This window comes from Balaenoptera musculus, chromosome 14 (assembly GCF_009873245.2).
Source record: "Balaenoptera musculus isolate JJ_BM4_2016_0621 chromosome 14, mBalMus1.pri.v3, whole genome shotgun sequence".
NCBI classification, from domain to species: Eukaryota; Metazoa; Chordata; class Mammalia; order Artiodactyla; family Balaenopteridae; genus Balaenoptera; species Balaenoptera musculus.
The window spans coordinates 26,718,076-26,744,422 of NC_045798.1; the positions used below are offsets into that span (position 1 = coordinate 26,718,076).

Genomic DNA, 26,347 nt, shown 5'->3' on the forward strand with positions numbered 1-26,347 from the left:
CTACCAGCAGCCCCTATGTGACCTCAGGAGCACGAGCTGAGAAATACAAATTAGGAAGACAGGTAGCGGTGGGAGCATCAGGAGAGGGTGGATACGCCCTGGCAGAGGAGGAGCCCTCGGGAAGTGGGAGTGTGATGCACAGGGGCCGTGGGGTGGGGACCATGAGTCCTAAGAGGCTTGAAGAGGCAGGAAGGTGCAGACTGGAGTGCAGAAGAGCCAGCAGCAGAGCCCAGGAGGTCACGGGGCTCAGGGCACCGGCAGCTGCCGTGGAGGCCTGGCCTAGCTCTCCAGAGATGCTCCTCGGGGGCAGGTGGTCAGAAGGATGGCTGAGATCTGACAGGAAAACCGTGTTCCATCAACACAAGTTTTATTTCTCCCGTTGGCTCCCCTGAGAGGCTCAGCAGAGCTCTTCGTGGGCACCAGCTGTTCTGACCTCTGCTCGGGGCGGGATGGCTGCGAGGGCAGTGGCCGCTGGGGCGGGAGAAGCAGGAGGAGTGGGGCATGGAGCACTCGGTGCACTTCAGGGGCCCCATGGGCAGTCACCGTGGCCCACCCCTGAGCCTGCCGCCGTGGTGCTGACCACGGCCTCCTCTTGAGGCTCCGGGGAGCTCTGGGGCTCACCTTCATCTCCAAAGTCATTCTCGTCCTCTTCCTCCTCCTCTCCATCCTCCTCCTTGTCCTCCTCCTCCTCCTCGATGCTCTGGTGGTCCTCCATGTCCACTGTCTGGTCGGACTGATGGGAGGCCACGCTGGTGTTGGCGGAGGACAGGAACAGCTTGGGCTCTGGCGGTCTGGTGGGCTCCTGCTCCGCGGCTGCCGGGCGCTCCTGTGAGGCGAGCGGCCGGGGGCCCGGGGACCTCATGTTGAGGCGGGACCCTGTGGGCTTGTCCTGGACCCTGTGGGTCCTGGCGGCCAGCTCGGACGGCGCGGTGGGTGTCCGCATGCTGCGCTGGGGGGTGCTGTGCTGGGAGGTGTGCCGGGAAGGGGGCTGGGATGCCCGCTGGGGTGACCACTGGCTAAACTCGGCCTCCTCCAGCCTGCGCAGCAGGCAGCTCCAGTCGATCGTGGAGGACAGACGGATGCGCGAGCCCTTCACCTTCCTGAAGCCCAGGAAAAGGTCCAGGAGTGCCTCAGTGATGGGGAAGGAGATGAAGCCCAGCTGCCCAGTGAGGTTCTTCTCAAACCTGTACTTGCAGGCAAGCAAGGACACAGCCTGGCCCTTCAGGTAGTCAACGAGCTCCTCGTACCAGGGGTTGGAGAGGCGGGACATGGTGGTGGACTTGGACAGGATGGAGGGCAGCGTCTTCTTCTTGGTGAACTTGTAACTGGGGCTCTGTGCGGCAGCAGGGAGGGAAAGGGAGACATGTCATCCACTCCTGCCTGCCACCCTGGGCGCCCTCCCCCCCAGAGCATCCTCCGCGTCACCCACACGGCGCCGCGCTCAGTCCACTCGGGGTGCGGCCTCACCATATCTGCTCTGCTGGCCTGATGGAGAGCTGAGCTGGGGTCCTGCGTGCTGGCCCACCTCCCACTTACCACCCTGTTGTCATGCCAGCCACACCAGTCAGGCCCGGGGCAAGGCCAGTGACATCAGTCACTGTGTCAGACAAAAGGGAGCCTGCACAACCCTCGCCCAGGCCAGGGTTCAGAGGAGGGAAGCACGCCTGGGCTTCGATGGGTGAAAGCAGGGTCAGGGGCCACGCTGGGGAGCCGCCAGGGTGAAGCCACCAAGTCCTCTCCGCACCCTTCCCAAGCAACTCCCTCTCAGCGGGGCAGACACACTGGAGAGTCCTGTCCTGGGCAGCAGGACCAGAGGGGGCTAGACCTCAGACACAGGGCCCTACTCTGGGCTCAGGCCACTGTCCACGAGGGACAGGACCCTCCACACATGGGAGGGCCTCTGAGATTCACATGCAAACGTTAAAAAAATACCCAGAATAAAAAATAGCCTTTATTCATCTTTGACAACTCGTGGTAGTAGCTAGGCCAGGATTCCTGGTCCCCTCATCAGCTCATCCCCTACTCAGGCGGTTTTCACAAGGGCAGGGCAAGAGACCTGGACCCTGGGCACCTGCTAGTGACAGTGGCCGCTAGGAGCGGTGGCGATAGGAGCCCTTCCACTGCAAACCCGTCCCTAAGACCCCTGGCCCCAACCTTGAGGAGGTCACCTCCGGATACGGCACAGCAAGAGATGGCAAGAAGCCCCTTACCACGGAGGTGTGGGGTGAGAACCTGGGGAGGTGGTGGGAGGAGGACGGGAGGGAGGAGGCCAGCGGAGCTGAGACCGGGGTGGTGACATGGGTCTGTCGGGAGGGCACTTTCACCACAATCCCGGTGGCAGGCAGGGTAAGGTGCAGGCTCCGCCAGGGCTGGGCCCTCTGGCTGGAGCTCAGGGGCCCAGAAGTGGGCATGGGTAGTGTCCGTACTTTGGGGTCCTGGTCAAGCCCCTCCTGCCTGGGGTAGGGTGAAGGGACCTTGGGCTCTTCTGTGGGTGTCACCTCAAGCTGGAACCTGGTGGCCACTTGGGTGCTAGACACCGGGGAGCCACCTTCCTTGGCCTTGCCGCATCCCCTGTACTTGATGCTCTTTCTGTGCTCCATCCTGGGGCTGGAGGCTGTGGTGGGCAGCAAATCGCAGGGCTCCTCCCCATCAATGGGTGTGGCCAGCTTGGAGCTGGACTCTGGGGAGGGCTCCCATTCCGACGGGAAGAGAGGGCAGCCGTCTCGGCGGCAGGCACCACTGAGCTTGTCCACAGCCTGGTTGACCACATCCTGCAGGGCGGGGAACAGGTGGTGCTCAGCCAGGAAGTCCAGGGTCCGATGGGGCTCTCGGAGTGCACAGTAGCCGGGCAGGTCAAAGGACCCTGGCTGGCTCAGCAAAGACTTCATCTCCTTGTTCAGCTCTCGCTTGAGGAAGATCAGCTCCCGCTCTGCTGGCCCCAGCTCTGACGCTTCGGGAGTGCCTGAGCTCGAGCCCAGCAGGCCTGAGAACCAGGACAGGGGCTGCTCTAGGGTCCACTGGCTGCTGGTCTGGCTGCCCAGTGAGTCCCATGGCAGGGAGTCCCCGTGGGGGCAGGACTGCCCCAGGCCTTTCTGCAGAGAGAGGAGGACTCTCAGAGGCGTCCAGGGGCAGCCAAGCCAGGCCTGGCCCTGGGCTCTGGGCTGGGGTCCACCCCTGCCCCACCTGGGCTGCAGCCCCAGACCTCACCCTTCTGTTCTCCAGCTGCAGCAGCCGTTTGAGGTTCGTCTCCAGCAGGAGTTTGTCCTTCATGGGTGGCAGTGCACCCAAGCTGCGGGCACCCAGGTTGCTGTCCCAGCTATGGGAGCCCGGCCAGTTGGCCGTGAAGCTGCTGTGGGAGTCGGACATGGAGCTGGAGCAGGACGGGTAATTGTTGGGGCGCCCCAGGCAGAGGCTCGGCCGGGTGCAGCGCTGGTGCACGGTACTGAGGATGGGCCGGGCCCGTGCCCGACGCCCACCCCTTGGCACCTCCATCGGGTCCTCCACCTCCACCAGCGGCACCCCAGCCTCTGTCTTTACGGTGGCCATGCGCTCAGTTGCCTCCTCCACCACCGTCTGCAGGCTGTCCAGCACCTGACCCTCGACAAGGAAATCCAGGAAGCTCCTAAAGGGTCGAGGGCCCTTGGGGTTTCGGCAGTGGCTGCGGAGCCCTGAACTGCCTGAGGGGCCGTGCATCGAAGTGGGGTGTGGTGTGTGGCCCAGCTTGGAGGCTTGCCCCATTTCCGGGAACAGTGACTTCTTAGGTGGCTGGACCTGAGCAGACAGGCATATCACAGTGGGCAGTGATGCCCCATGGGGGGAGGGGTCCCCTGGGGTCCTCCTAGGGCACCAGGAACTGGGTGGGAAGTGGGCAGTGGAAGAAACTGTTTTTTTTTTTTTTTTGGCCGTGCCACGCAGCATGCAGGATCTTAGTTCCCCAACCAGGGATTGAACCCGTGCCCCCTGCTGTGGAAGCGTGGAGTCGTAACAACTGGACTGCCAGGGAAGTCCCAGGAACTAGGTTTTGAAGCCAGGCAGCCCTGGATTTGGACCCTGGCTCTGCCAGCTTCAGGCCATGTGACTGTGGGCACTAAGGCCCCTCTTGAGGTCCGACTTCCTCTCTTGTAAAGTGGGGATCTGTTCAGGGTTGCCCTGAAGCTTCCCTGACACGTACATTTCACATACCCAAGACCTGGCTGGGGAGTCTAAAAGCCCACTTCTGCCCTCACCCAGGACATGAATCACAAAACCCCTTGAGCCCCGTCCCCACTGCTGGTCTGTACAGACTACCTGTGGTCCTGAGCCCTGTGCGCCCCATGGCTGCTTCTGCCCCTCGAGCCGTAGGCCCCGAGTAGACTCTATGCTCCCACTCTGGAGTCCTACTCCACCATGCCCCTCCCAGTCCGAGATCAGGGGGACACAGGGAATGAGACGGAGACCGAGGTGACTAGGTAGGGCCCAGCAGGGGTAACTAGGAGTGGTCAAGGCAACAGGTCACTAAGAGGTCCAGAGAGGACATCAGTAGGAAGTGAGAAAGGGGGCTGTGATCTGGGGCGCCAGAACTGGTGGGGAACATGTTGGAGGCTCAGAGTTGGGCCCTGCTGGGCACACTTACCCGGGCCACGTAGGTGGTGTGGCCAGCCTCGTCGTCCGCCAAGTATCCCGAATGGTGGCGACAGCTGGTCATGGTGTAGGTGGCCGGGCCCGCTGCCCTCTTCCTCTCTCGTTGGTTCCGCGATGCAGCCGCAGATTCCTCTCTGCACCGGGCGGGGAGATGGTGTGAGGGTGCCCCCAGCCCTCCGTGGGTCTGCGTCTCCCTCCGTCCGTGGGCCGCTGGTCTCTGGCTCCCCGCACCCCACGTCCTTCACATGTCCGGAAGGTCCTCTGCTCGGAGCCCCGTGGGCGTCTCAGCACCGTCCGTGTCCAGAGAAGTCGGGGCTGGGGCCCCCGAGGGAGTGCGCATTCAGTCTCCGTCCATCTCTGGGCCCAGTGCGTCCGCCCTCCGTCCTCCTGGCCCTGGTGCCCCGGTCCCGGGCGACCCAGCCCCGGCGACCCGCTCACCAAGTCCGCGCCCGCTGGGCACACGCTCCGGTGCGGCCCGCGCTGGGATCCTGGCGTCCGCGCCGCTCGGGGCCGCCGGCGGGCCTGCTCATTTGCATGCCGCGTCCTGATTGGCTCGCGCCGCGCCGTTCGCCGCCCGCTCCCGCGGCACAATAGTTGGGGCGGGGCCCACGCGGCTCCTCCCCCACCTTGCCGCTTTTGCCCCGCCCACATTCGCAGAGGGAGCGGGAAGCTGCCGCCGCTGCTGACCGGCTCGGTCCGGCTTGGAGGGGAACCTAAGGGACAAAGCCACGGCCTTTCCCGGTGACACAAGCACCTTCCTCGGCTACCCTCTTGGTCGCTGAGTTGTCCTGGGCTCCTGCTCGTGGACTGCTCCTTTCCAGGGTCCTCCCCTCGCCCAGTGTGGACACCCCAGGGTCTGTCCCCAGCGCAGTGGGAGGAGTCCCGGCTCTAAGGCACAGATGAGCTTCAACTCCTAGCTTTGCTCTTTCCTGCCGGTGTGACTCAACTTCTTTAATCACCTGCTCCTTCTCTGTAAGTGGAGCTGAGCGTCCTTCCACATGGGTTTGGAGAGTACATCAAATCTTCCTACAACACACCCGCACCCTGATAAGACCCTGTAAATCTTTACCTCCTCTCCCTCCTTTCCCTCTCTGCCCCGGAGGCCTTCCCAATGCAAACCCCCCCACCCCCAGGTGTCACCTCCTCGGAGAAGCCTTCCCAGAGGGCCCATCCCCCCAACAGAATTACGGCACACTCCATCCCAGACTCTGCCACACCGTGTTGTTATCTGTCAGATCGCGCTCCTTGGAGATAGGAACTGCGGCGCTCACCCCTAACCTATGATCTAATACCAGTAGGTGCTCATTAAATGTGACTTTCCTCCTTCCAATAGTGGACCCTCAGGGCCTCTGGCCTTTCCAGGACCAGCTTCCCAGTGGCTGAGATCCCACACTTTAATCACCACTTTTGAACACAATAGTCCTTATGCCAAAAACTTGGTGAAGGGCTCTTTGAGGCCTCCAATTCTTACAAACGTCCCCACGGAGGTGGGTATTATCTGTTATTTTCCAGTTCGGCTCTGTCCTCTTGGCCCCTGACCTGGGGGCAAGCAGGGTGTAGAGGACCAGAGCAGACCAGAGGCAGGCCAGAGCTCCTTAGGTCAGTCCCAGCTCCACTGCTCCCCACAGAGTCACGCAGGGCAAGACACTACCCCTCCCAGCCTCAGTTTCCTCATCTGTAAAACAGGAATGACATGACCAACCTCATAGGCTGGATACAAATACTGCACTTTCCACTGGGAAAATCAAGACAGCCACATCACAATGAAAACCCTGGCTGTCAACCATTGGTGATTATTTGTAAAGTCATTGGTAAGGAAAGCTTTTCTAGATCACAGAGGAAAAAAAGAGGTCATGAGTGTAAAAGTTGTAGCCTGGCACAGAGCTCAAGAGATGGAAGCTGGGACTCATGCTTTCTGAAACAAAGCCATTGGTGTACATTCTTTCTTTCATGTTCTTATTGTTCAGAGCTTTTACAAATCAAGAAAAAGCCTCATCTTAGAAAATCAGCAAAAGACAAATAGGCAATTTGAAAAAGAAGAAATACAAATAACTAATAAAAACTGAAAAAGTTCAGTCACTATCAAAAAAATGAAACACTACAAGAATGAGATAACACTGAAGTGATCATTGTCTTCTCAAAACAACCCAAAAATTTTGTGAAGGAGCAGAAAACTTGGGTGTATTTATTTGCTTAGAGAAAATACCGGGAGACAGTACCCGGAAAGTGAACGGTGGTGATCTTGGGGGAGGGTAAGAGATTTTTTTCTTCAGGTTTGATTTTTCCGTTTTTCATATTAAACATTTCTGCAGTCACTGCCAGTTTCGCGTTGCCATAAACCGGGCCGCGGTCCGGGTGGGGCGGGGCACTTTGGGTGGCTGGCGGTTGCAGGGATCCCCGGAACCAGCAGGTGGCGAGAACAAAGGCCAAAGCGCGGGCGCGCCAGGCGCGTGCGTCGGGGCGGGGCCTCGGGCCGCGTCTGGGGCGGGGCCTGGACTGTCCGGTCCTAGCCCCACGGTCCCGAACAGCTGGTGGAGGGACCATGGCCCGGCCCCGTGTGCGGCTGGTGGTCACGGCAGATGACTTTGGTTACTGCCCGCGGCGCGACGAGGGCATCGTAGAAGCCTTCCTGGCGGGGGCTGTGACCAGCGTGTCCCTGCTGGTCAACGGCGCGGCCGCCGAGAGCGCGGCTGAGCTGGCCCGCAGGTGAGCAGCGGCCCCCTGCAGGGTTCGGGCGGGCTTGGGGGCCGCCGCCCCGCGCCTCCGATGCTCCCGCTCGCGCTCCGCCCGCAGGCACCGAATCCCCACGGGCCTCCACGCCAACCTATCCGAGGGCCGCCCCGTGGGCCCGGCCCGCCACGGCGCCTCGTCGCTGCTCGGCCCCGAAGGCTTCTTCCTCGGCAAGATGGGATTCCGGGAGGCGGTGGCGGCCGGAGAGGTGGTCTTGCCCCAGGTGCGGAGGTGCGGCTTCCGGAAGATGCTCTTGGTGACTCCCCCAAAGCTCCGCCCCGAGGGTACCGTGCGCAGAATTGGGCTCTGGATGCCTTCCTGGTTCAAACACAGGGGCGATCACAGGGGACCACATGGACGGGGTCCTCCTGGGTAGCTGCTTCCGGACGTTCAATGTACCGATCACCTTCTTACTCCAGGTTCGAGGAGAGCTGGAGGCCCAGTTGAGCCGTTTCCGGGAATTACTGGGCAGGGACCCTACTCACGTGGACGGGCACCAGCACGTGCACGTGCTCCCAGGTGCGTGGGTTGGTGCTCCCAGGCCGGGGTGGGTGGTTGCTGCACGTGCCTCTCCCTGACTCTGCCCCGCCCGCAGGAGTGTGCCAGGTGTTCGCCGAGGCGCTGCAGGCCTGCGGGGTGCGCTTCACCAGGCTGCCGATGGAGCGCGGGGTGGGCGGCTGCACGTGGCTCGAGGCCCCAGCGCGCGCCTTCGCCTGCTCCGTGGAGCAAGACGCCCGCGCCGCCATGGGCCCCTTTGCCCGCCACGGCCTACGGTAAGGCCCCCTGCCCCCTGCCGGGCCCAAGTCCCAGTGTGTCCAGCTGGCCACTCACCTTGGCCAGCTGTGTCCGTTTCTCATCTTCGACCAGTGTTGTCCCCACCCCAGATCCGTCCCACCCCCGGCCTACCCCTGCCCATTGCGGCCCTGCAGTCGTGCCGCTGATGCCCCGGTATCTACAGGTGGACCGATGTCTTCGTGGGCCTGAGCACCTGTGGCCGGCACATGTCCACTCACCACGTGTCAGGGGCACTGGCTAGGGCCCTGGAGGGTATACCCACTGGACGCGCAGTGACAGCCGAGCTGATGGCACACCCCGGCTATCCGAGTGTGCCTCCGGCTGGGGGCAGCGGTGAGGGTCCTGATGCCTTTTCCTGCTCCTGGGAGCGCCTACACGAGCTGCGTGTCCTCACGGCACCGGTGCTGTGGGCTCAGCTTGCCCAGGACGGCGTGCAGCTCTGCGCCCTCCACGAGCTAGACTCCAAGAGGCCCGGAGAGGGGACCCCCAGCGAAGCCACTCTGGAAACCTTTCTGGAGCCCTCCCCACTGTGACCCTGGCAGACAGCCAAGCATTAACCTCCCTTGGTGCCCAGGAAGGGAACTGGGTCCCAGAGCAGGCTGTGACTTCCTGGGCTGGATGCTGCCACCTCTGTGCCCAGGTCCTCATGGTTCAGAGTGGCGGCAGAGTTTCTGCAAGCCCTCTGACTGCAGGTGGCAGCCGTGACCTCTGGGCCTGGGGCCTGCCAAGCATTGGGTGGGGGGGGGGGTGTCACAGTGCCGTGTAAGCATCTTCCTTGTTTGGGTGCATGGGGCAGAGATGGCTGTTATTAATAAAGTAACGTGTCCTGTAAACTTGGGCGTTTATAGACTGTGCCCAGGAAACCTTCCCAGACACAAGAAGGACACGAAACTCCTTCAGGGCCCACCGAGGTCACTGTTCCAGAAAAGATCTGCAGTGCCTCCACCTTTGGCGCTGCTCATGCTTAGGCTCTCTTCATTCTTTTCTTTTGGTGGGGGTGGGTAGGAGGAGGGGAGTGAGGGGTTGGAAGAATGTCTCACTAGGCTACTTTTTGGGAGGTATATTATAATCTCAGTTTTGACTTTAAAGACATCACCTCCTGTTCGAAGTAAGCAGCCCTTTGCCATCCTAGGGGATGGGTCTGAGGAGGTCCTGAAAACTTGCAGGAGTGTGTTTACGTTTTTCCAGGAGGGATGGTCTTCTATGGAAATGGCACCCCTGGTGATGTGTAGATGCCCTGTGACCGGGGCTCCTGTGGCCTGGATCAAGGCGATGCCGGGAGCAGATGGAAGCCCATGTGGTCCTTCTTGTCTCATGTAATCTCACATCATCATGCCTGTGTGCAGGCACCGGTGCCCCCATTTTGCAGACCTAGAGATGGGAGTGGGGGAGCAGAGCTGTGAAGCTGCCTGTTCATTTACTCAACATGCACTGGGCCTTAGTCTGTACCAAGCATGGAACCAGGGCCAAAAGAGCTCTGCACTTTCTAAAGGGGTGAGGGTAGGGCCCCATCCCCTTGACTGGTGGCTTCAGCCCCCTCTTTCTGGCTCCATCCTCTACCCCTACCCTTCCTCTGACCTTGACTTCTCCAGCCGCAGGCCCTTTCCTCCCCCATTTCGTCCAGGGCTGTGAACTGGAATGGCTGTGAGTGTGGCCCTAGCCTCCTCGCCCCGGCCCGCTGGAGTCTGGCCGTGCTCCCACAAGCTGCTGGCTGGAGCTGGGCAGCAAGCACAGAGGCACCTCCCTCGAGGCGGGTCTGTTGTTCTGAGAGGAGGCAGCTGGCTGTATGACTCTGGGGCCCAGGAGAGAGGTGTGGGTGACAAGGGAGAGACTGGGGGGTCTGCACAGATGTTGGAGGAAGCTGTGGGAGTGGCCACTGTCACCCAGGGAGCCAGAGAGGGAGCAGCAGAGATGAGGGCCCAGACCAGCCCTAGGCCATGGGCACTGAAGAACAGAGAGAAGGGGACAAGAAGGCAGAGGGCCCATTTCGAGGCTGGTCACTGGCATCCCACCAGGGAGATGGGGTATTTTTCATATAAAACCTGCTGTGCCCAAAACGGCCCAGGCTCAGGGTTTACTGTTAGCCACCAATTCATCAGGCACGAAGGATCTGCTCCATGCCAGGCTGGGGCTGGGAGCTGGGACACAGCCTGCAAGGAGCTCACGGTCTGGTACACACACAGGGACAGTCATGTGACCGGGCTACAGTGGGGGGTGGGAATACACAGCAAAGCATGGGGACAAAGTCTCTGTGATGTTGAGGAGACTTCCACTCTGGTGACAGCCCGCACAACACCCCCAGGAGACCAGGCTGCCAGCACCCAGGTAACAGCCGTTTACCAAGTGCGGCCTGGGCCAGGCACTGTGCTGTGCAAGACCTGACCTTCAGCTCTGCTCCTGGGGCAGGTGTGCCGTTCCCCCTCGTGCATGAGGGAAGCAGGCGAGGAGGAGCCAGTGCAGACCGGCAGGAGGACTGAGGCTCAGGTGCAGCCCTGCAGGGTGCGGCACAGACATGCTGCCAAGGGAAGACAGCGAGAGCAGGGCTGAGGCCACCCCCTGTGGACTTGGCACTGGGAAGTCCAGGGCCCTGGCCAGAGGAGCCCCAGGGGGCAGGAGGACGCCAGAAGCCAGGCCAAGGTGATGCAGTCATTGCGTATCTCGAGCTGAACAATGAACAGAGTGAGGAAGGCGAGAGGACGGTGGCCACCGAGTGGAGGGAGTTGAGAGGGTCTCACAGACTTTAGGGAGGGTCTGTGGCTGTGTCTGGGCTCAAAGGGAGCCAGTCGTGGGAGGCGAGGGCACTGGAGCCAGGCTGTAAGAGCACAGGCCAGGGGCCCTTGACCGAGTCACTTTCCTCCTCTGTGAAAGCAGGGTAATGGTGCCCGCGGGTCTGTCCTGAGAGTTAGGACAGGGCTAGGACAAGCAGAGTCCCCACTGATGATCAAGGAAGGCCCCCAGTCTCCTTGCTTTCTGGTGCCCCAGAAACTTGCCCCAGGAAGCTCCCTCTTGGACTGCAGGCCTAGCTGTCAGGGTCTCAGCTGGTGTCAGACACCAAGCAGAGGACTCAGCTGACAATAAGTGTCAGGGCCTTGGCTGGCCTGGTGCTGAGTCAGCACTAGGGTTGCAGTTGCACTCAGGAGACTCGGAGGTGGGTTTGAGCTGGGGCTCTTCAAGGAAGTGGCCCAGCCCCTCCCTCAGGCACACCCTCACCAGCTCCCTGACCTTCCAGACAGCACCCTCCTCAGGGCCCCAGTCTGCTCCTCTGTTAAATGTGGCTGAGGTGACACGTATACAGAGGTCACTCTCCCCTCCCCAGACACCCAAGGGTGTCTCTGCAGCCCTTTCTGCTTCCCTCAGCATGGCCAGAACACCTCTGTGCACCTCTCCTGGAGGCCAGGCCTGAGGAGGAAGCCAGAAGAACCTGCACAAGACCCCAGGCCACTGGCACTGCCCACCCCCAGTAAGGAAAAGACCCACACGACCAGACGAGTGTCCGAGAGCATTTTTATTAAGGGCAGCAGAGTAGATCGCAGCATCTTAGAAAGCCTAGTCCCCACCATAGGGGGAGGGGCGGGGGGACCGGGCAGGAGCGTGAATTCCCATGGGGCCCATCGGAGGTGTGGTGATCACAGCCCTCCCCTGCTCTGGGGGATCCAGCTGTCTGCCCCGGAGCAGCAAGGCTGCCTGCTGGCACGCTTCACTCCTGCCCGAGGGCTCGGGGAGTGCCCGCTGGTGGAGCAGGAGCCCAGCCGGAGGGAGGGACCGCCCACCACCCCGCTCTCGGAGGCCAGGCCCCTGCTGATGGGCGAACCCTGGCTGTGATGCCAGGGGATGCAAGTCCCTGAGGGGCCGCCGGCTTCGACCATGGTGGACGTCCTCCTGGTGGTGAGCAGAGAAGGGAAGGGGCGATGGGCGGGCAGAGCTACGCTGGTAGAAATACGAAGCAATGGGACAGTTCCCAGGAATGGCAATATTTCTGGATTCAGAGAAGCGACGAGAACAAATGGTGGCTTATCTGGATAGCTTCTGACAGAATTTGGCATTTTATTACAAATCTGCGTGTGAGTGAAATAAAGTCCATCATCACCTTTCTGCTAATGAAGAGACAGACGTGGATGTGCTGGCCGGCGCCCTCACCAGCCCGGGCGCACGGGAGGCTCCAGAACGTGCCTCTTGCGTACCTGGGACTAAAGAAGTTGCGTTCATGAGACCCGCCGCAGGCTGCACGTATGCGGCCTCACCCACCATCACCCCACCTCTGCACACAAGCCACCTCAGGTCTGCAAGCCTGGAAAGACCTCAAGTTATAGAACTAAAATTAAAACAGAGAGCCAAGTTTAAGTCATCTTCTCCACAGGATCTAGCCCCTGGAGCACCCAGAAGGGAAGCCACCAGTGGCAGAAGTGGAGGTGGTGACACACAGTGCTTGGACCACTGGCTTCCCCTGGGTGTCAGTGACAAGGATTCTACTACTTCAGGGACAGTCCCACTTGCTTTGAAAAGACATTAACATTCAAATCCTTACAAGTTCATCTGATGATAAATTCTAAGGTCAATTTTTATTTCTACAAAAAAAGGCAGTCAAAACAATATAAAACATGTAAAGGATATTACTGAGTGAGCTTCACGTGGAGCCTGACTCCGCGAAGGCCATGAGTCCAGAGGAAGGGGGAGGCCGTCCTGTTCCTGGGCTGGGCCGGCTGGATGCTCCAGAGGAAGGGCCAGTGGGGCGCCGGCGACCCCAGGCTGGTGCCAGTGACAGAGGAGTCTGCCAGAGGGTCAAACGTGCTGAGGAAGGGCCGCGGTGGGGCTGCTGCACTGAGGATGCAGAGGGTGAGCTCTGAGCTATGTCGGGTGGACACGTCGGTGACAGGTGAGCGTGGAATTTCAAGTAGACACTCTGGCTTTAGCACTGTCCGCAGGGACCTGGACATCTTCTAGAACAGCTGCAGGGAGGAGTGGCAACCTGTGGCCTCGGGAGCCTCTCTGGTGAAAAATTCCTCCCGCAAGTGCACCGTGCTCTGGCTGGCATACCCCTGGGGGCTGCCGCAGACCTGGTGCTGGGGGGGTCTCCCTAAGCAGGCCGGTCCAGGTGGAGTTCATCATGACACGGACAGCAGGGTCTGCCAATCTGGTCAGCATTACTGGGGTAACATTAGCCAGTTTTACAGCAGAGCTAGGCCTCCCTTTCCACAGCTTTGTTTTTGGGAGGGGGTGGGAGTGGAGATGGTTGTTTGCTTGTTTTTTAATTTTTTTAAAAGGATATTATAAATCAGAGTCAAGAGAATCTTAACCGACTCCCACACCAGGCCGCGCGCCAAGGAAGGGAGCAGAGGAGCTGAAGAGGCCTCCACTGCCCCTCCCGGCGGGAGGCGGGGCCTGGGTTTGGGGAAGTGAGTGAAAAACAAACTAAATGCAAGAAAGTGGGAGTTGCAAGGGCAGGGGAAGAGGGGAACCACAACTTTTTTTTAACCTTATGGGCTAAATGTAAATTGAAGATTTTGGATAAATTTGGACAGCAAAAGAAACACCATTCTTTTAAAGTAGACTGAAGCAGTGATTTTTAAAACAAAGAAAGCAGAACTAGAACATCTTAAATTTTTAATCCTTTCTTTACAGGTTACCTAGACCACTTTTGATTAAGAAAACTGTAGAAAGTTAGTAACTGCCACAAGCAGACGCCAGGCGGTGGCACATGTCAATTTTCCATAGAGTCCTGCTTCGTGGGGTGTCTGAATGCACTGCTCGGCGTCTCTGCTCACACTTGCTGGAATCAATCGCGGCAGATTTTAGTCCACAGGTCGCTTTTCCCCATATTTCTTTGTAAACTCTTCAGCGTTCTTACAGAATTTTTTACGGTCCTTAGAGTATTCTTCAGCTAGGTCAGCCCGGAGCGGATGCTCGGGCTGGGGGTCGTTCACCAGTGCTATGAGGGACTGGATGACTGCCAAGAAAACGACAAGGCACCGCTGGTTAGAAGGCCCTTGGAAGGGGCATGGCAAGAAACACAGCTCTGATTAAACATCTATATGCTTCTCAGACAGAGCGGCCTCCCATTCATGCAAAATTCTAACCACCAGCACTCAACCCATCATTCCCGTGATGAGAAGAAAGTGATGGAGGACAAACAGCCAGCGCTACAGTATATAACTAACCATACAGAGTGATGCCACTTCCTCCTCCTCCTCCAGGAAGCCTTCCTGTACTGACGCACTGGGGATGTCCCAGTCCCCAGTCGCTCTCACCCCTCTCCTGAACTTTGGAGACCCAGGCCCAGCACTGACACCCCCACTCTCATGCAGGTGAAGCTTCTCCAGGGCAGGGACTGGGCAATGTGCCCAGCACTACACTCGGTTCAGGGTGTGTGACAGGCCTGCACTGTGTAAATGGATAATGAGCCCACCCTGAAAGACCCCTAGCAGCTTCTGAACGGCCGAGAAAGGTTCACTCGACCACCCTGCATTAACCACTGGGAGGCTGTAGCCCTCATCAGCACTGCATGGTCCATTCCAGAGGTGGAATTCACACGGATGGCTCAGGGTGGATTCCACAATGCTCCCCCAAAGGGCAGTCAGGCCCAGATGTGCTAGACAGCGAGCCCTGGAGAGGAGGGCCAGGAGGGAGTGGAGGGTGGGGGAGGGGGAAGTACAGAAGGTCCAGGAACCCCTGGCCTCCTCAGAAGTGCGGTGCATGCAGCCACCAGGCTTCCCACACACGTCCCCTGACTCCCCCCAACCCCCACCAGGACCAGCACCCCCACTGTCCTAGCAAAAAGGCCCCTCTCCTCTGGACTGCCGATGCCAGGTGCCTTTATTGGGAGCCCACGCTCTTCACCCCAGCATCACAAGGAATGGGTTAAAAAAGCTTTTTGTTCCAATTTCTCCTTGTCTGTCACAAATCCACGTGGAGCTTAAGTGATTATTTACTTAATATATTTCTTTAAATCACATCAAAAATATTTTTTAAAGGAAAGTTAACTATTAGTAACTCTTATGGAAAATCACTTTCACTTGCCATAAACTGAAGGCACGCATCCATAAACATGAAATAAGCACCTATGCTGCCTCCTTCCCGGCCAGGGGAAGCAACCACCGGAACAAACACTCTTCCGAGTGGCTCTTTCTCAGCATCTCTGAGGCACCCCAGCCCACTGCCCTCCAAGACCCTCCACACCACGGTCAGCCGTGAGACTGCTGTTCTTAACTTTTGGGAAACCTGAACCACATTTGCCCTATAGCACATTTATAAGGCGGCTTCCCATCTTTTTCCAGGATTAGAAATGGTTCTGTAGCAGAGCTGATACTGATGAGTTTTCAAGTTTTCCTCCATTATGGAGACTCAGGCTGTCTGCTTCTCACTATGATCATCTTAATACCGAATGCATTAGCATCAAATACATTCATCCTTAAGATGTGCTTTTCAAAAGATAATTCACTTCGCAAGTTTGCAGTTTGTCTAATTCTTTTCGGAGAACTTGCTTTAAATATTTTCAAGTTAACTTAGTAGTTCTGATGAGTGCTTCATTCTTTCTCTATTCCTGTGGGAGCTAAACTGTAAGAAAACCCAGCTGAGCTCGTTTGTTTCCACAGTGAGAACACCGACAGCTACCACGCTTTCCAAACCACAACCACGGCCCCATCCATCACTTTCACATACAGGGGGGCACACTCATTATGTTTTACAAATGATCGAGCCCTGGCTTCTTGATCTCTTCCTTGACCCAAATGCTACTCAGAAGGATCTTTCCCCCTCCAAAATGTAGGGGCTTAAAAACATTATCAAAACTTACCTCCTTTCTCACTGTATATGATCAGAGACTAAAGTCTAGAAAATTTCCTTGTTTTTATTCTTTCTGACAGTTTGTGATGGAGGATGTAAACCGTATCTGTAACTTGCCCCTTTTCATGGGGACCCAGTGGGCTCCATTCCCACAGAGTAAAATGTGACCCATACCTTCCCCCATACATGAAGGCGTACAATGCAGTGGTCTTCCATGGATTGTACTATGAAGGGTAAGTTTATTAATCTTATCCTGTTTATTGTATTTGAGTCCTCTTTCTAAAGTTTATCTACTTGATTTGTTATAAGACAGCAAATGGGTATGTGGGGACTAAAACATTTGATTTATGAATCTGACTTTTCTGTTTATATAATTTTGTTGCTGTGTTGTTTGGTTCGTATAGAGGTCAGTATTATACAGGCTTCCTTACTGACTGTATTTCATATGGCGAATCTCTTTCACCACCAAACAAAGCCCTTGCTCTGTTGCTAGATACGTACCAGAGCCAGACACATTGCTGAGGAAAACTCTGTTTTTACATCCCTTCTTCTGGTTATTGTTATTATTGCCAACTCCTACCACCTTTCTGTATGATACAGGTTTGCCTTGTTTCTTGACTTTTCTCCTATTTTTGCCCAATTTTTAATGCTTCTTTACTTTCTTTTTAAAAATTGAGATTTAATTCACATACCAAAAAATAAACTCTCTGAGAAGTATACAATTCAGTTGTTTTTAGTATATTCACAAAATCGTGTGACACCACCACAATCTAACTCCAGAACGTTTTCATTATCCCCAAAAGAATACCCACTCTCCTTAGTAATCACTTCCTAGACCCCTCCCCCAGCCCCAGACAAACATTAACCTCCTTTCTGACTATAGATCTGCCTATTCTGGACATTCCATATACTGCTGCTTCTCATTATTTACAGTAGTTATCCACTAAAAAGTTGCTGTGAATGCTGAATTATAGTGAACCATGAGTGACCCCAGGAATGACCAGCTATAGAATCACCCAGCTGAGCCCAGTCAACCTACAGAATGAGAAATAATAAACTGTTGTTAATTTAAGCCACTAAGTTTTGAGATGGTTTGTAATACAGTAACAGGTAACTGAAACATGGGAGACATGGTGTCAAGTGCCAGGGACAACATTCCTGAAGTGTATGAGGATAAGCTCAAGGCCATGCCAGACGAATCTACAGAATGATCTAGAGAGAAACCCTGTCTCCCATCACAAAATAGCAATTCTGCCCGGTGCTGCATGTAGAACAGCACCGTGTTTAAGATAAAAGTTTTATCTTCAAAACCTAAGTCAACAAGTACAAAAGAATGAAAAACCTCTCAGGTTTATCTGACTATTTGAAAAAATCACCCACAACCTGGAAAAGCAGAGCATGTTGGCTGCTCACCGAGACCTGAAGCTGAAAACAGGACCGGTGCTGCCACGGCCCTCTTGGGCAGCCTGCCCCGTGAGAGGGGCAGAGCACAGGTACCTGCGCCCAATTCTCAGGTGAGGGAGGAGACCTATAACTCTCTGTGGTCTGGCCGCCTGAGCAAATGCAGCAACTGCAGGTTCCCACACAGAGCTAGGAGTTTGTGTGCTTACGAACAACTCTGTCAATCTTTTACAGACATCAGCTTGTGCACGACCAAGCACCAAGCCCCCTGGAGACCCCTCCACTGTGACTCCACGCTTGGTACCCACTGCTTTCTGCTGCTCAGCTGTGGGAGCCTGGTGGATGCCTTTCATGGTGACTGTTTCAGTGAGTCTTTCAGGGGTTCCACTGGAAAATGACTGTTTATATCAGTCACCAAAAAAAAAAAACAACACCTGCAGCCTCTCAAATTCCAGCCTCATCCATTCTCCTTAATCTAAAAAGACCGTAAGTGGTTCAGGGAGTTACTTACAAGAAAGCCACCAAAAATATGAGGTTAGGATTGCAAAAGAAAATTCTAGAATTAAGGATAAAAACTAGACACAGTCTATAACAAAGCTTAGTCACCTGCCGGGGAAAAGAGAGGGGTGACCACAGTAGTGAATCAAGTACTTTTCCCAGAAAAATGAGGGCACCCAGACCCAGGGACACACAGGGAGTTCCAGGCCCGCTAAGGCTGACCGTGTGCTTTCACGTGGGCACACTGCCCTCAAGTCTGGCCGTGCCCTCCCAAGACACCACAGTGAGCCCCAGCATCCTGTGGCCTGCCACATGGCTCCGGCTCAAGCCCGCAGGCCCTCAACACCCTCCCTTCCCCCTTCCAGTCTGAGTCCACGTGCTAACTGCTGTGTGAGGCCGCATCCCCCCCCTGCAGGCAGCCCACAGTCCTCACGAACACTCCCAGGGACAGGATCACACCCCTCCCTGCACTGGGAGCGAGCGCTGGGCTGGTCTGTCTGCGCGGGTCCCCCTTGGGCTGCGAGCACAAGAACACCTGTGTGGGTTGAAGCTTAGCTGAGATGTGCCAAGCCCATGGGACAGCGGGACCACAGCAGCCTTCTGTGGACACGGTGGTCAGTGCTATAGGATTTCTCTGGACTCCGTGCGACGTGGTGTCAGAAGGGACCTAGAAGGCCCTGCCCGCAGCAGTGTCCCCAGAAGACACGAGGAGACGCCTTACCTTGGTCAGTTTTGGTTGCTGGCTTCCAGTTTTCAGCACTAATTACCGGCAGACAGACCTGCCCCTTTTCGTCAATGTTCGGGTGATAGATCTTCGTTTTAAATGTGATCTTCGGTGGTTTGAATGGGTACTCTGCTGGAAAGTTGATTTCAATTCTGAAGGCCCCTTTATCATACGGAGGGTTGTCCTGGAGGGAAAGGAAAGAGGGCGGAGTGAACCTGTAGCTGAGACAGGAATGTTCTAATTGTTCACTGGAAAAATTAATTTGTTTCAAGAGGTTGTATCAACTGAAGCCTTGTCACCTTCAGGGGAACAACAATCAATCTGTATTTCTAGAGCAACAAGTCTGCTAAACTGTGAAAGGGTCTGAGATGGACGCCCTGGCTTCTTTACCTTTTTTTTTTTAATAGACTTTATTTTTTTTGAGTAGTTTTAGGTTTACAGCAAAACTGAGAGGACAGTACAGAACTCCTACACACACACAGCCTCCCTCACCAGAGTGGTACACGTGTTACAGGTGATGAACCGACACCAACACATCATCACCCACAGTCCACAGTCTACAGCAGGGCTCACTCTCGGTGCTGGACACTGAATGGGTTTTATAAAGTATTATACCCTGTGGTTGGAATCATGCAGTATGCAGCCCTTTCAGACTGGCTCCTTTCACTTAGTAATATGCATTTAAGGTTCCTCTGTGGCTTGTTAGATCACTTCTTTTTGTCACTGAATATTAATCCATTGTCTCGATGTACAGTTTATCCATTCACTTCCTGAAGGTCAGCCTGGTTGCTTTTGGCAATTATGAATAAAGCTGCTATCCACATCCGTGTGCAGGTTTCTGTATGGACATATATTTTCATCTCCTTTGGGTAAATACTAAGGAGCACAATTGTAGGTTAAGGGTATGCTTAGTTTTGTAAAAAATCACCGATCTATCTTCCAAAGTGGCTCCACCGTTCTGCATTCCCACCAGCACTGATGAGGGTTCCTGTTGCTCCACATCCTCGCCAGCATTTGGTGTTGTCAGCGTTCTGGATTTCCACCAATCTGACAGGTGTGTAGTTGTATCCCATAGTTTTAATTTGCAATTCCTTAATGATATGGTGTTGACTACCTTTTCATATGCTTATTTGCTATCTGTATGTCTTCTTTGGTAAGAAGTCTGTTCAGATTTTTGAACCATTTTATTATTATTATTAATAAATTTATTTATTTATTTTTGGCTGCGTTGGGTCTTTGCTGCTGCACGCGGGCTTTCTCTAGTTGCGGTGAGTGGAGGCTGTTCTTCTTTGCGGTGCACGGGCTTCTCATTGTGGTGGCTTCTCTTGTTGCAGAGCACGGGCTCTAGGTGCATGGACTTCAGTAGTTGTGGCACACGGGCTTAGTTGCTCCGTGGCATGTGGGATCTTCCCGGACCAGGGCTCGAACCCGTGTCCCCTGCATTGGCAGGTGTATTCTTAACCACTGCGCCACCAGGGAAGTCCCTGGCCCATTTTAAAATCAGGTTCTTTGTTTTCTTGTTATTGAGTTTTAAGAGTTCTTTGTGTATTTGAGGTTAACAGCCCTTTTTCAGATAATGTCTTTTGCAAATATCTCTTTATCTTTTTTGAAGGTATGAAGAGTTACACCAGGGGTAAATAACAACCCAACCCAGTGCTGAAAGGCCAAAGAGGTGGCCACAACTCCAGAATAAAGCCAGCACTCAGCTGGACGGCTGGCCCCTGAGGAGCTGAGCTGGCCCCTAGCTGGTCGCCAGGCAGGGCCAGAACCATGCCCCACCCCTGTGTCCTTAGGGCCACTCAGAGATCTATCCCTCAGGGCCTGCACACTGATGGCCCAGGAGCCTCTGAGAGATGCCTCGAGAGAAAGAGGCCAGCCTCTCTCCAGCTCTGCCTCCACGTCCAGAGGTGAGCCAGCCCTCCAGTCTGCGGCCTCCCGGCCCCGGACTCCAGCTCTCCGGGGTCCCAGCCCACTCAAAGGAGGCCCAGCTTCACTGAGTGCCCAGGAATGCACAGCGCTGCCTCCTCAAGCCCCAGCGTAACAAGATATTCTCCAGCAAATAGGATTCCTCTGCTGGGGAGTGAGGCTGGCACAGGCCAGGTCCCCACACTGTCCCCTGGTCTATCCCCACCCAAGAAGGGTAAAATTAGGGAAGGCTGAGAGGTGGGAGAGGCCTTCCCAGCAGAGAGGACTAAAAACTAGGATGGCAGGGGCTTGGAGGGGACAGCATGGAGCAAGACAGGAGGCTGGGGCCGAGTTTAGGGGTCTGAACCACCCAATCAAGCAGCTGGATCCGCGGTCGGAAGATGAACCTATGGGAAGCGCATCAGGAAGGTGGTGCCTCAGGGGCAGGTGAGGGAGGAGATGTCAACACCGCAGGCGCTGCACCTGGGTGAGGAGACAGACCCACGCACACCCGGGAGGGGGTGGGCCATGGCTGGACCGGGAAATCATTTTCACCCCAACAAAACCTTCCCTAATCCCTTCTTTAGGGAACACAGAATTGTCTAGAACACTGTCCAGAAGTTAAAGTGGCAGCAGACTCCTCCCAGGCCTTGTCCTGACTGCTCACTACCTAGGAGAGCTAGACTCACCATTACCAAGGAGCCCAAGGGGACGCGGAGATTTTGCTTCGGGGTTTTAAGAAGGGACCTGCTTCAGCCATGGAAAGAGCCTTCCTGGATGACCCTGGCTGCTGAGACCCACCAGATGTGTTCAACCATCACCCAGGACTGACCAACCACCCGGGGCCCGCCGCATGCTGGGCCACGTGCCAGGAGCTGGAGACAAGGACGAGCCAGGCCAGCCAGGCAAGCCCGGGACATTCCCCAACATCCGTCATGTGGGGGTGACTCTGAGGTAGGAGCCACCCACGTTGCATGCTGCACACGGGCAAAAAGTCAGGAGAAGCAGCTCTCTCACTACGGGAGACAGGACAGGCTGAGCCTCTCGCCACCCAGGGAACGTGTCTTAACTCCTCAGAGACTCTGTCCCCGTCCAGGGCTCGGGGTGACCAAAGGAGTGGCTCCAAAACCCCAGGGATTTGTGTGGAAGGGGGTGTGTAAAAATTCAACACAGGACCTACCCTGTGGATAAAGGCCTAAGTGCCACACGTGAGTTTTCCACACATTAGAGCTAAACTTATTCTGTGTGAAGGCAGCGCAGAAACTAGAAGGGGCCTCAATGAGAAAACACGGCTTTGTGGTAGAAAAATAGTGTTCAAAATTTCAGAAATTTGCCTCAGACGGTCCTCACCACAAGCCATGGAGGGCTACCCGCAAGGACAGTGCAAACCTTGGCTCCCCCCCACCCCTCCCGGCTCTCACCCCACCCTCCCCAGGCACAAAGCCACTTTGGAGAAACTAAGACCAAGAGGAGGCTCCTCCAAACGCCTTGGGCCTTTCCCCCACGGGTCCACTCCTGGCCTGCAGGCAAGCCGGGTCTTTCCTCCCCAGGGCAACCTTCAGGAACCCCGAGACCCCACCGCACCCCACGCATCTCTTAATCCACTGAAGACCCAGAGTCCTTCCACCATCGTACATCAGTCACAGTTTTGTGTCACCATTGTGGCAGCTCTCCCTGGGGCTCAGGGAGGACACCACACAGCTCTCTAGCAGCCACTCCCTGACCTGGACAGCAGCCACACCAAGTCCCTGTGGCGCATGCTCAGCTGGCGATCTGACACCACATGGGACTCGTGGCTGGACTGATGTGGACAGGCAGCTCCTGGATGGATCCACTGATGATCGACCACGTGTGTCGGCCAGTGGAGACCCCTCAGCAGTGTCCTTTCCGCGGGGTAACCCTTCACCCACAAGGAACACAGCCCGGCGTGGCTGCCCTGAGGATGTCTACCCAGGCCTGGCCCAGACGCACCCTCAGGCTGCGTGCCCTGGGGTCCAGTTACACAGGGACGGGAAGGTGGGCTTCCCTGCGCTCTAACCTTCACAGTCCACTAGAGGGCCTGGTCGAAAGGCAGGAAAAGCTCCTGGCCTCTGAGCACAGACTGTGTCTTCTCACTCTCTGTAACTGTTAAGTGTTCATTCTCTCTTATCTCTTCGTGGTTGCCTGAATTACCACGTCTGCGCAGTGAGCAGAGTCATCGTCTGCTAACTCTGCTTTCTGAAGATGACCTCTTTGTACTGTTTCCAACAATAGGGTTCGTAGGACTTTTCACAGTACAGCTCTTTATCAATGAATACTCTGACATTAAAAAATTCCATCGTTTTCTCTTTGAAAATAAACATTTGTGGAAGTATTTTTAGAACAGATTTTCCAATCTTTCATGACCAAACTACCCTCTGAATTACACCTAAATTTAAAATCACAATCTCTAAACCATAATGGAAAAGAATATGAAAAAGAATACATACATGTATATAACTGAATCACTTTACTGTACACCAGAAACTAACACAACATTGCAAATCAACTACACTTCCGTAAAATAAATTACAAAGAAAAAAACTAAAGAAATTAGGTTGGTCACTAAGTTTCAAAATGATTTCTTAAAAACCCAATAAAGCACGCTGAATATTTCAAAGAAAAAAAAAAAATCGCTGTCTCCAATAAAACGGAATTCCACAGGAACTTCCCTCCTCTGAACTCATGGGCACCTTTCACGGCATGATTCACCTTCCCTTCAAGAGAAGAAGTAGCTTTATTGTTATTTCTCATAGAAATATAACAGTCACACCAAAAAAGTAGTACTAGACATTCCGCCCCAGGATAAGGGCTGAGCGCGTCCAAGACACAGCCTGCGGCGCACAGCGGTCAGCACGCTCCTTGGTCAAGGGATCCGGATTCTGGGAGGGTGGTGCTCTTGGCCGCACAGCCTGTGCCCGCCCACACGGAGAGACGATCACACTTCGCTTTCTAAGACCCAGCCGCAGAGCTACTAACGTCGGAGAATTCCTCGTCTGTTGTAGAAAACATGCGGTGTGGGCCAGCGCCCTGGCACGCGGCACTCCTGCACACACACGCATGCGGTTTGCTGCTGGCAGCACCCCCTCGCCTGCCCTCGGCGCGCCCAGGCCTTCGCTAGGGCTGCAGCGTATTCCACCATCAGACGCGGCACAATTTCCTTACTCCCTTCCCGTTGCCGGGCGAGAACTTGCTGCACTTGTGAAGTGTCTGGACCCAAACGCTTCCTTACCAAAAACATAAAGCGACCACAGGACCCACAACCCCACTCCTAAATATCCTAAAGAAATGAAAACACATGTCGACATAAAATCCTGTTCACGAATGTTCATAGCAACATCATTCATAATAGCCAGAGTGGAAACAACCCAAATACCTATCAACTGGTGAATGGATAAGTAAACTATAATATAGCCATTACAACAGAATATTATTTGGCAATAAAAACGAATGAAGTACGAATACATGCTACAACATGGATAAACCTTGAAAATATTATGCTAAGGAATGAAGCCAGACACAAAAGGTCATGTATTATATGATTCCATTTATATGAAATATACAGGACAGCTAAATCTACAAAGTAGATCTGTGGTTGCCTACGCCTGGGGGACTGGGGGTGATGCTAACAAGGGGAGGTTTCTTTGAGGAGTAATAAAAAATGTTCTAAAATTGTGGTGATGGAGAAACAACTCTGCAAATATACTAACAGCCATTGAATAATTGTACACTTTAAATGCACGAAATGCAGGGTTTGTGACTCTCAATGAAACTGTTAAAAAGGAAATCAAAGCTAACTCAGAAACAGGGTTTTCGACTGAGGACAGTGTTGTCCCTCCTGGAGAGGTTTAGAAATGCCTGAGGTTGTCCCAATGACAAAGGTGGCTACTGGCATCTAATGAACAAGAAACAGAGACAACCCTGCACGAATAATCCACCTGCACACACCAAAATGTAGTTTCCAAGGCTCTCTGAGAACTACAAATTCAATAACTTACAGACTGTTTGTGGGGCGCCTACTCTGTGTAATGCACAGTGCTAGGGACAGGAAGTGGGAGGGAAACAGATAAAGGTCTCTGCCTGAACCAGAACTCGCTGAGATGACACCCACACCACCAGTTATAAAGCAGAATTAGCCCTCTGAGGAGCCCCAAAGAGAGGGGGGCTGGACCACAGCTGACCCCAACGGACTGTCCAGCCAACGGCTGCTCCCCGCCGTCTCTTTGCTGGCAAAATCCCAGTTTTGTTTCCATCCACGCTGCCCCCTCATTGTGAACCAGGGGTAAATTCTGACTGGTCTACACCTGTCCCGTCCAATATGGTGGCCACCAGCCCAAGTGCCTATTGTGTACTTGAAACAGGACTCTTCCGAATTTAGATGTGCTATAAGCGTAAAATACCACCTGGATTTGAGACTCTGTGCAAACAAAAAGAATAAACTATTTTGTTAATAATTATTTATATTGATTACATGTAGAAGAATATTTTTAATATACTGTATTAAGTAAAATACTTACAAAGTGAATTCCACCTGTTTCATTCCCTTCCTTCCTTCCTTCCGCCCTCCCTTCTTCCCTCTTTCCTTCCCTCCCTTCCTCCCTCCCTCCCTTCCTCCCTCCCTCCCTTCCTTCCTTCCTTCGATGTTAGTTCCCCGACCAGGGATCCAACCCACACCCTCCTCGGGCCTTCAGCAGTGAAAGCGCTGAGTCCCAACCACTGGACCGCCGGGGAATTCCCTCATTTTCATTTTTAATGGGAGTTCTGGAAAATTTAAAAGCATGGCTGTGGCTTGCAGTATACTCCTTTCGGACAGCACAGTCCATCATGGTACTGCCCACACCTCGGCCAGTGACAGACCAGGGGTGGCCACGTGTCCTGGTTCTGGATAATGAGGAGTGAGGGGTCTGTGGCGGGCCCCTGGGATGGGCGTCTTTGTTTTTGGTCACACCAAACTACACACACACACACGTGTCACTGCTGGAGAAGTCTGAATGGGGTTGGTGGACTGATCAGGGTCCACTTCCTGGTTATAGCACTGCACTACAGTTGCACAACAGGTGAAGGCTACTGGGGAATCTCTGTGTTATTTCCTACAATTGCATGAAAATCTACAATTATCTCAAAATAAAAAGTTCAAGGAGAGAGAGAGAAAAGAAGAGACGGTCTCTTCCTTCCGGAAAACCGTGAAGCCCAGGCAAGTCTGTGCTCTCCCCTCGCCGAGCCACTGGATGGCCAGCCCAGAGCCCCTGCCACAGGACTCTGTCAGGGGCAGCAACTTTCCCTTTTCAAAGCCACACTAAGTGGGGGGTTTCCTTACTTGCAGTCAAAAGCGACCTCACTACTATGAATGGTGAGTGGAGGGAACGGACAGGAGGGAGTGATTCACTGAGACCACGGAATGGAGAGCGTCAGGAAGACGCAGGTGCAGGAGGATGAGCCAGTTGGAAGGGGCACACACGGCTTCACGAGCAGAAGAGGAGGGCTCTCTCTCTGAAAGTTAACAAGCAGGTATTTACCTCAACAACTGTCGGCTTTGAGCAGCCCAGCCCCAGGACAGGGGAGCAAAAGCTCCTCGAAAGAGGCTGGGGCCCGAGCCCAGGTGGGGGAGCCAGGGCATGCGAGGTGCTCAAAGAAGCTGTGAGACGGAATGGCCTGCATGGAGGCAAAGGCAGTTGCAGCTTCTGCAATGGGATGTGATCGGTGTACCTGAGGCTCATTCCCAAAAACACTGCTCAGCAGAACCTGGTTGGTGCGTGAGCCTCGGGGCTAGTGCAGAGGCCAGAGACTGTGATGGCAGAGAGACTGCGTCCTCTCCCAACAGGCTGGTGGAGTGACCACCAGGGCGGTACGAGGCCTCTCCACGAAACTCAATTTCAT

The 26,347-nt window shown here is 55.0% G+C and overlaps 3 protein-coding genes across 7 annotated transcripts in view; 1 reads left to right on the plus strand and 2 right to left on the minus strand.

Moving 5' to 3' along the window:
- Positions 1–269: 269 nt before the first annotated feature.
- Positions 270–5,086, minus strand: CCDC116 (coiled-coil domain containing 116). The gene is made up of 4 exons (XM_036824016.1): positions 4,613–5,086; positions 3,208–3,771; positions 2,499–3,092; positions 270–1,333 (listed from the first exon to the last, which is right to left on the minus strand). The coding sequence occupies exons 1-4, from the start codon at positions 4,682–4,684 to the stop codon at positions 521–523; spliced, it is 2,043 nt and encodes a 680-aa protein (XP_036679911.1). The 5' UTR covers positions 4,685–5,086; the 3' UTR covers positions 270–520.
- Positions 5,087–7,065: 1,979 nt separating this feature from the next.
- On the plus strand, positions 7,066–9,130 carry YDJC (YdjC chitooligosaccharide deacetylase homolog). Of its 3 annotated transcripts, none has more exons than XM_036822966.1 (5): positions 7,066–7,326; positions 7,414–7,606; positions 7,770–7,869; positions 7,946–8,123; positions 8,309–9,130. In XM_036822966.1, exons 1-5 carry the CDS (start codon positions 7,163–7,165, stop codon positions 8,676–8,678), a joined length of 1,005 nt encoding a protein of 334 aa, XP_036678861.1. In that variant the 5' UTR covers positions 7,066–7,162; the 3' UTR covers positions 8,679–9,130. The 3 variants fall into 3 exon arrangements, with proteins under 3 accessions (XP_036678861.1, XP_036678862.1, XP_036678863.1); XM_036822967.1 differs by having other exon boundaries at positions 7,068–7,326; positions 7,414–7,573; positions 8,309–9,129; XM_036822968.1 differs by having other exon boundaries at positions 7,188–7,581.
- A 2,502-nt stretch (positions 9,131–11,632) lies between these two features.
- Positions 11,633–26,347, minus strand: part of UBE2L3 (ubiquitin conjugating enzyme E2 L3) — a 44,254-nt gene continuing 29,539 nt past the window's right edge. For all 3 annotated transcript variants that reach the window (XM_036822969.1, XM_036822972.1, XM_036822971.1), the window contains 2 exons: positions 18,545–18,731; positions 11,633–14,089 (listed from right to left, as the gene is read on the minus strand). In XM_036822969.1, the coding sequence (XP_036678864.1) occupies positions 13,935–14,089; positions 18,545–18,731 (342 nt within the window). In that variant the 3' untranslated portion in view covers positions 11,633–13,934. The remainder of the gene's footprint in view (positions 14,090–18,544; positions 18,732–26,347) is intronic.

Bases quoted from the DNA above. Each gene is read 5' to 3' on its own strand.
- CCDC116 (XM_036824016.1), bottom strand. From the start codon at position 4,684: ATGACCAGCTGTCGCCACCATTCGGGATACTTGGCGGACGACGAGGCT. The intron at 3,772-4,612 runs GTAAGTGTGCCC...CTGTCTGCTCAG, and splicing joins ACACCACCTACGTGGCCCGG to GTCCAGCCACCTAAGAAGTC. The intron at 3,093-3,207 runs GTGAGGTCTGGG...CTCTCTCTGCAG, and splicing joins TGCAGCTGGAGAACAGAAGG to AAAGGCCTGGGGCAGTCCTG.
- YDJC (XM_036822966.1), top strand. From the start codon at position 7,163: ATGGCCCGGCCCCGTGTGCGGCTGGTGGTCACGGCAGATGACTTTGGT. The intron at 7,327-7,413 runs GTGAGCAGCGGC...CTCCGCCCGCAG, and splicing joins GCGGCTGAGCTGGCCCGCAG to GCACCGAATCCCCACGGGCC. The intron at 7,870-7,945 runs GTGCGTGGGTTG...CCCCGCCCGCAG, and splicing joins GCACGTGCACGTGCTCCCAG to GAGTGTGCCAGGTGTTCGCC.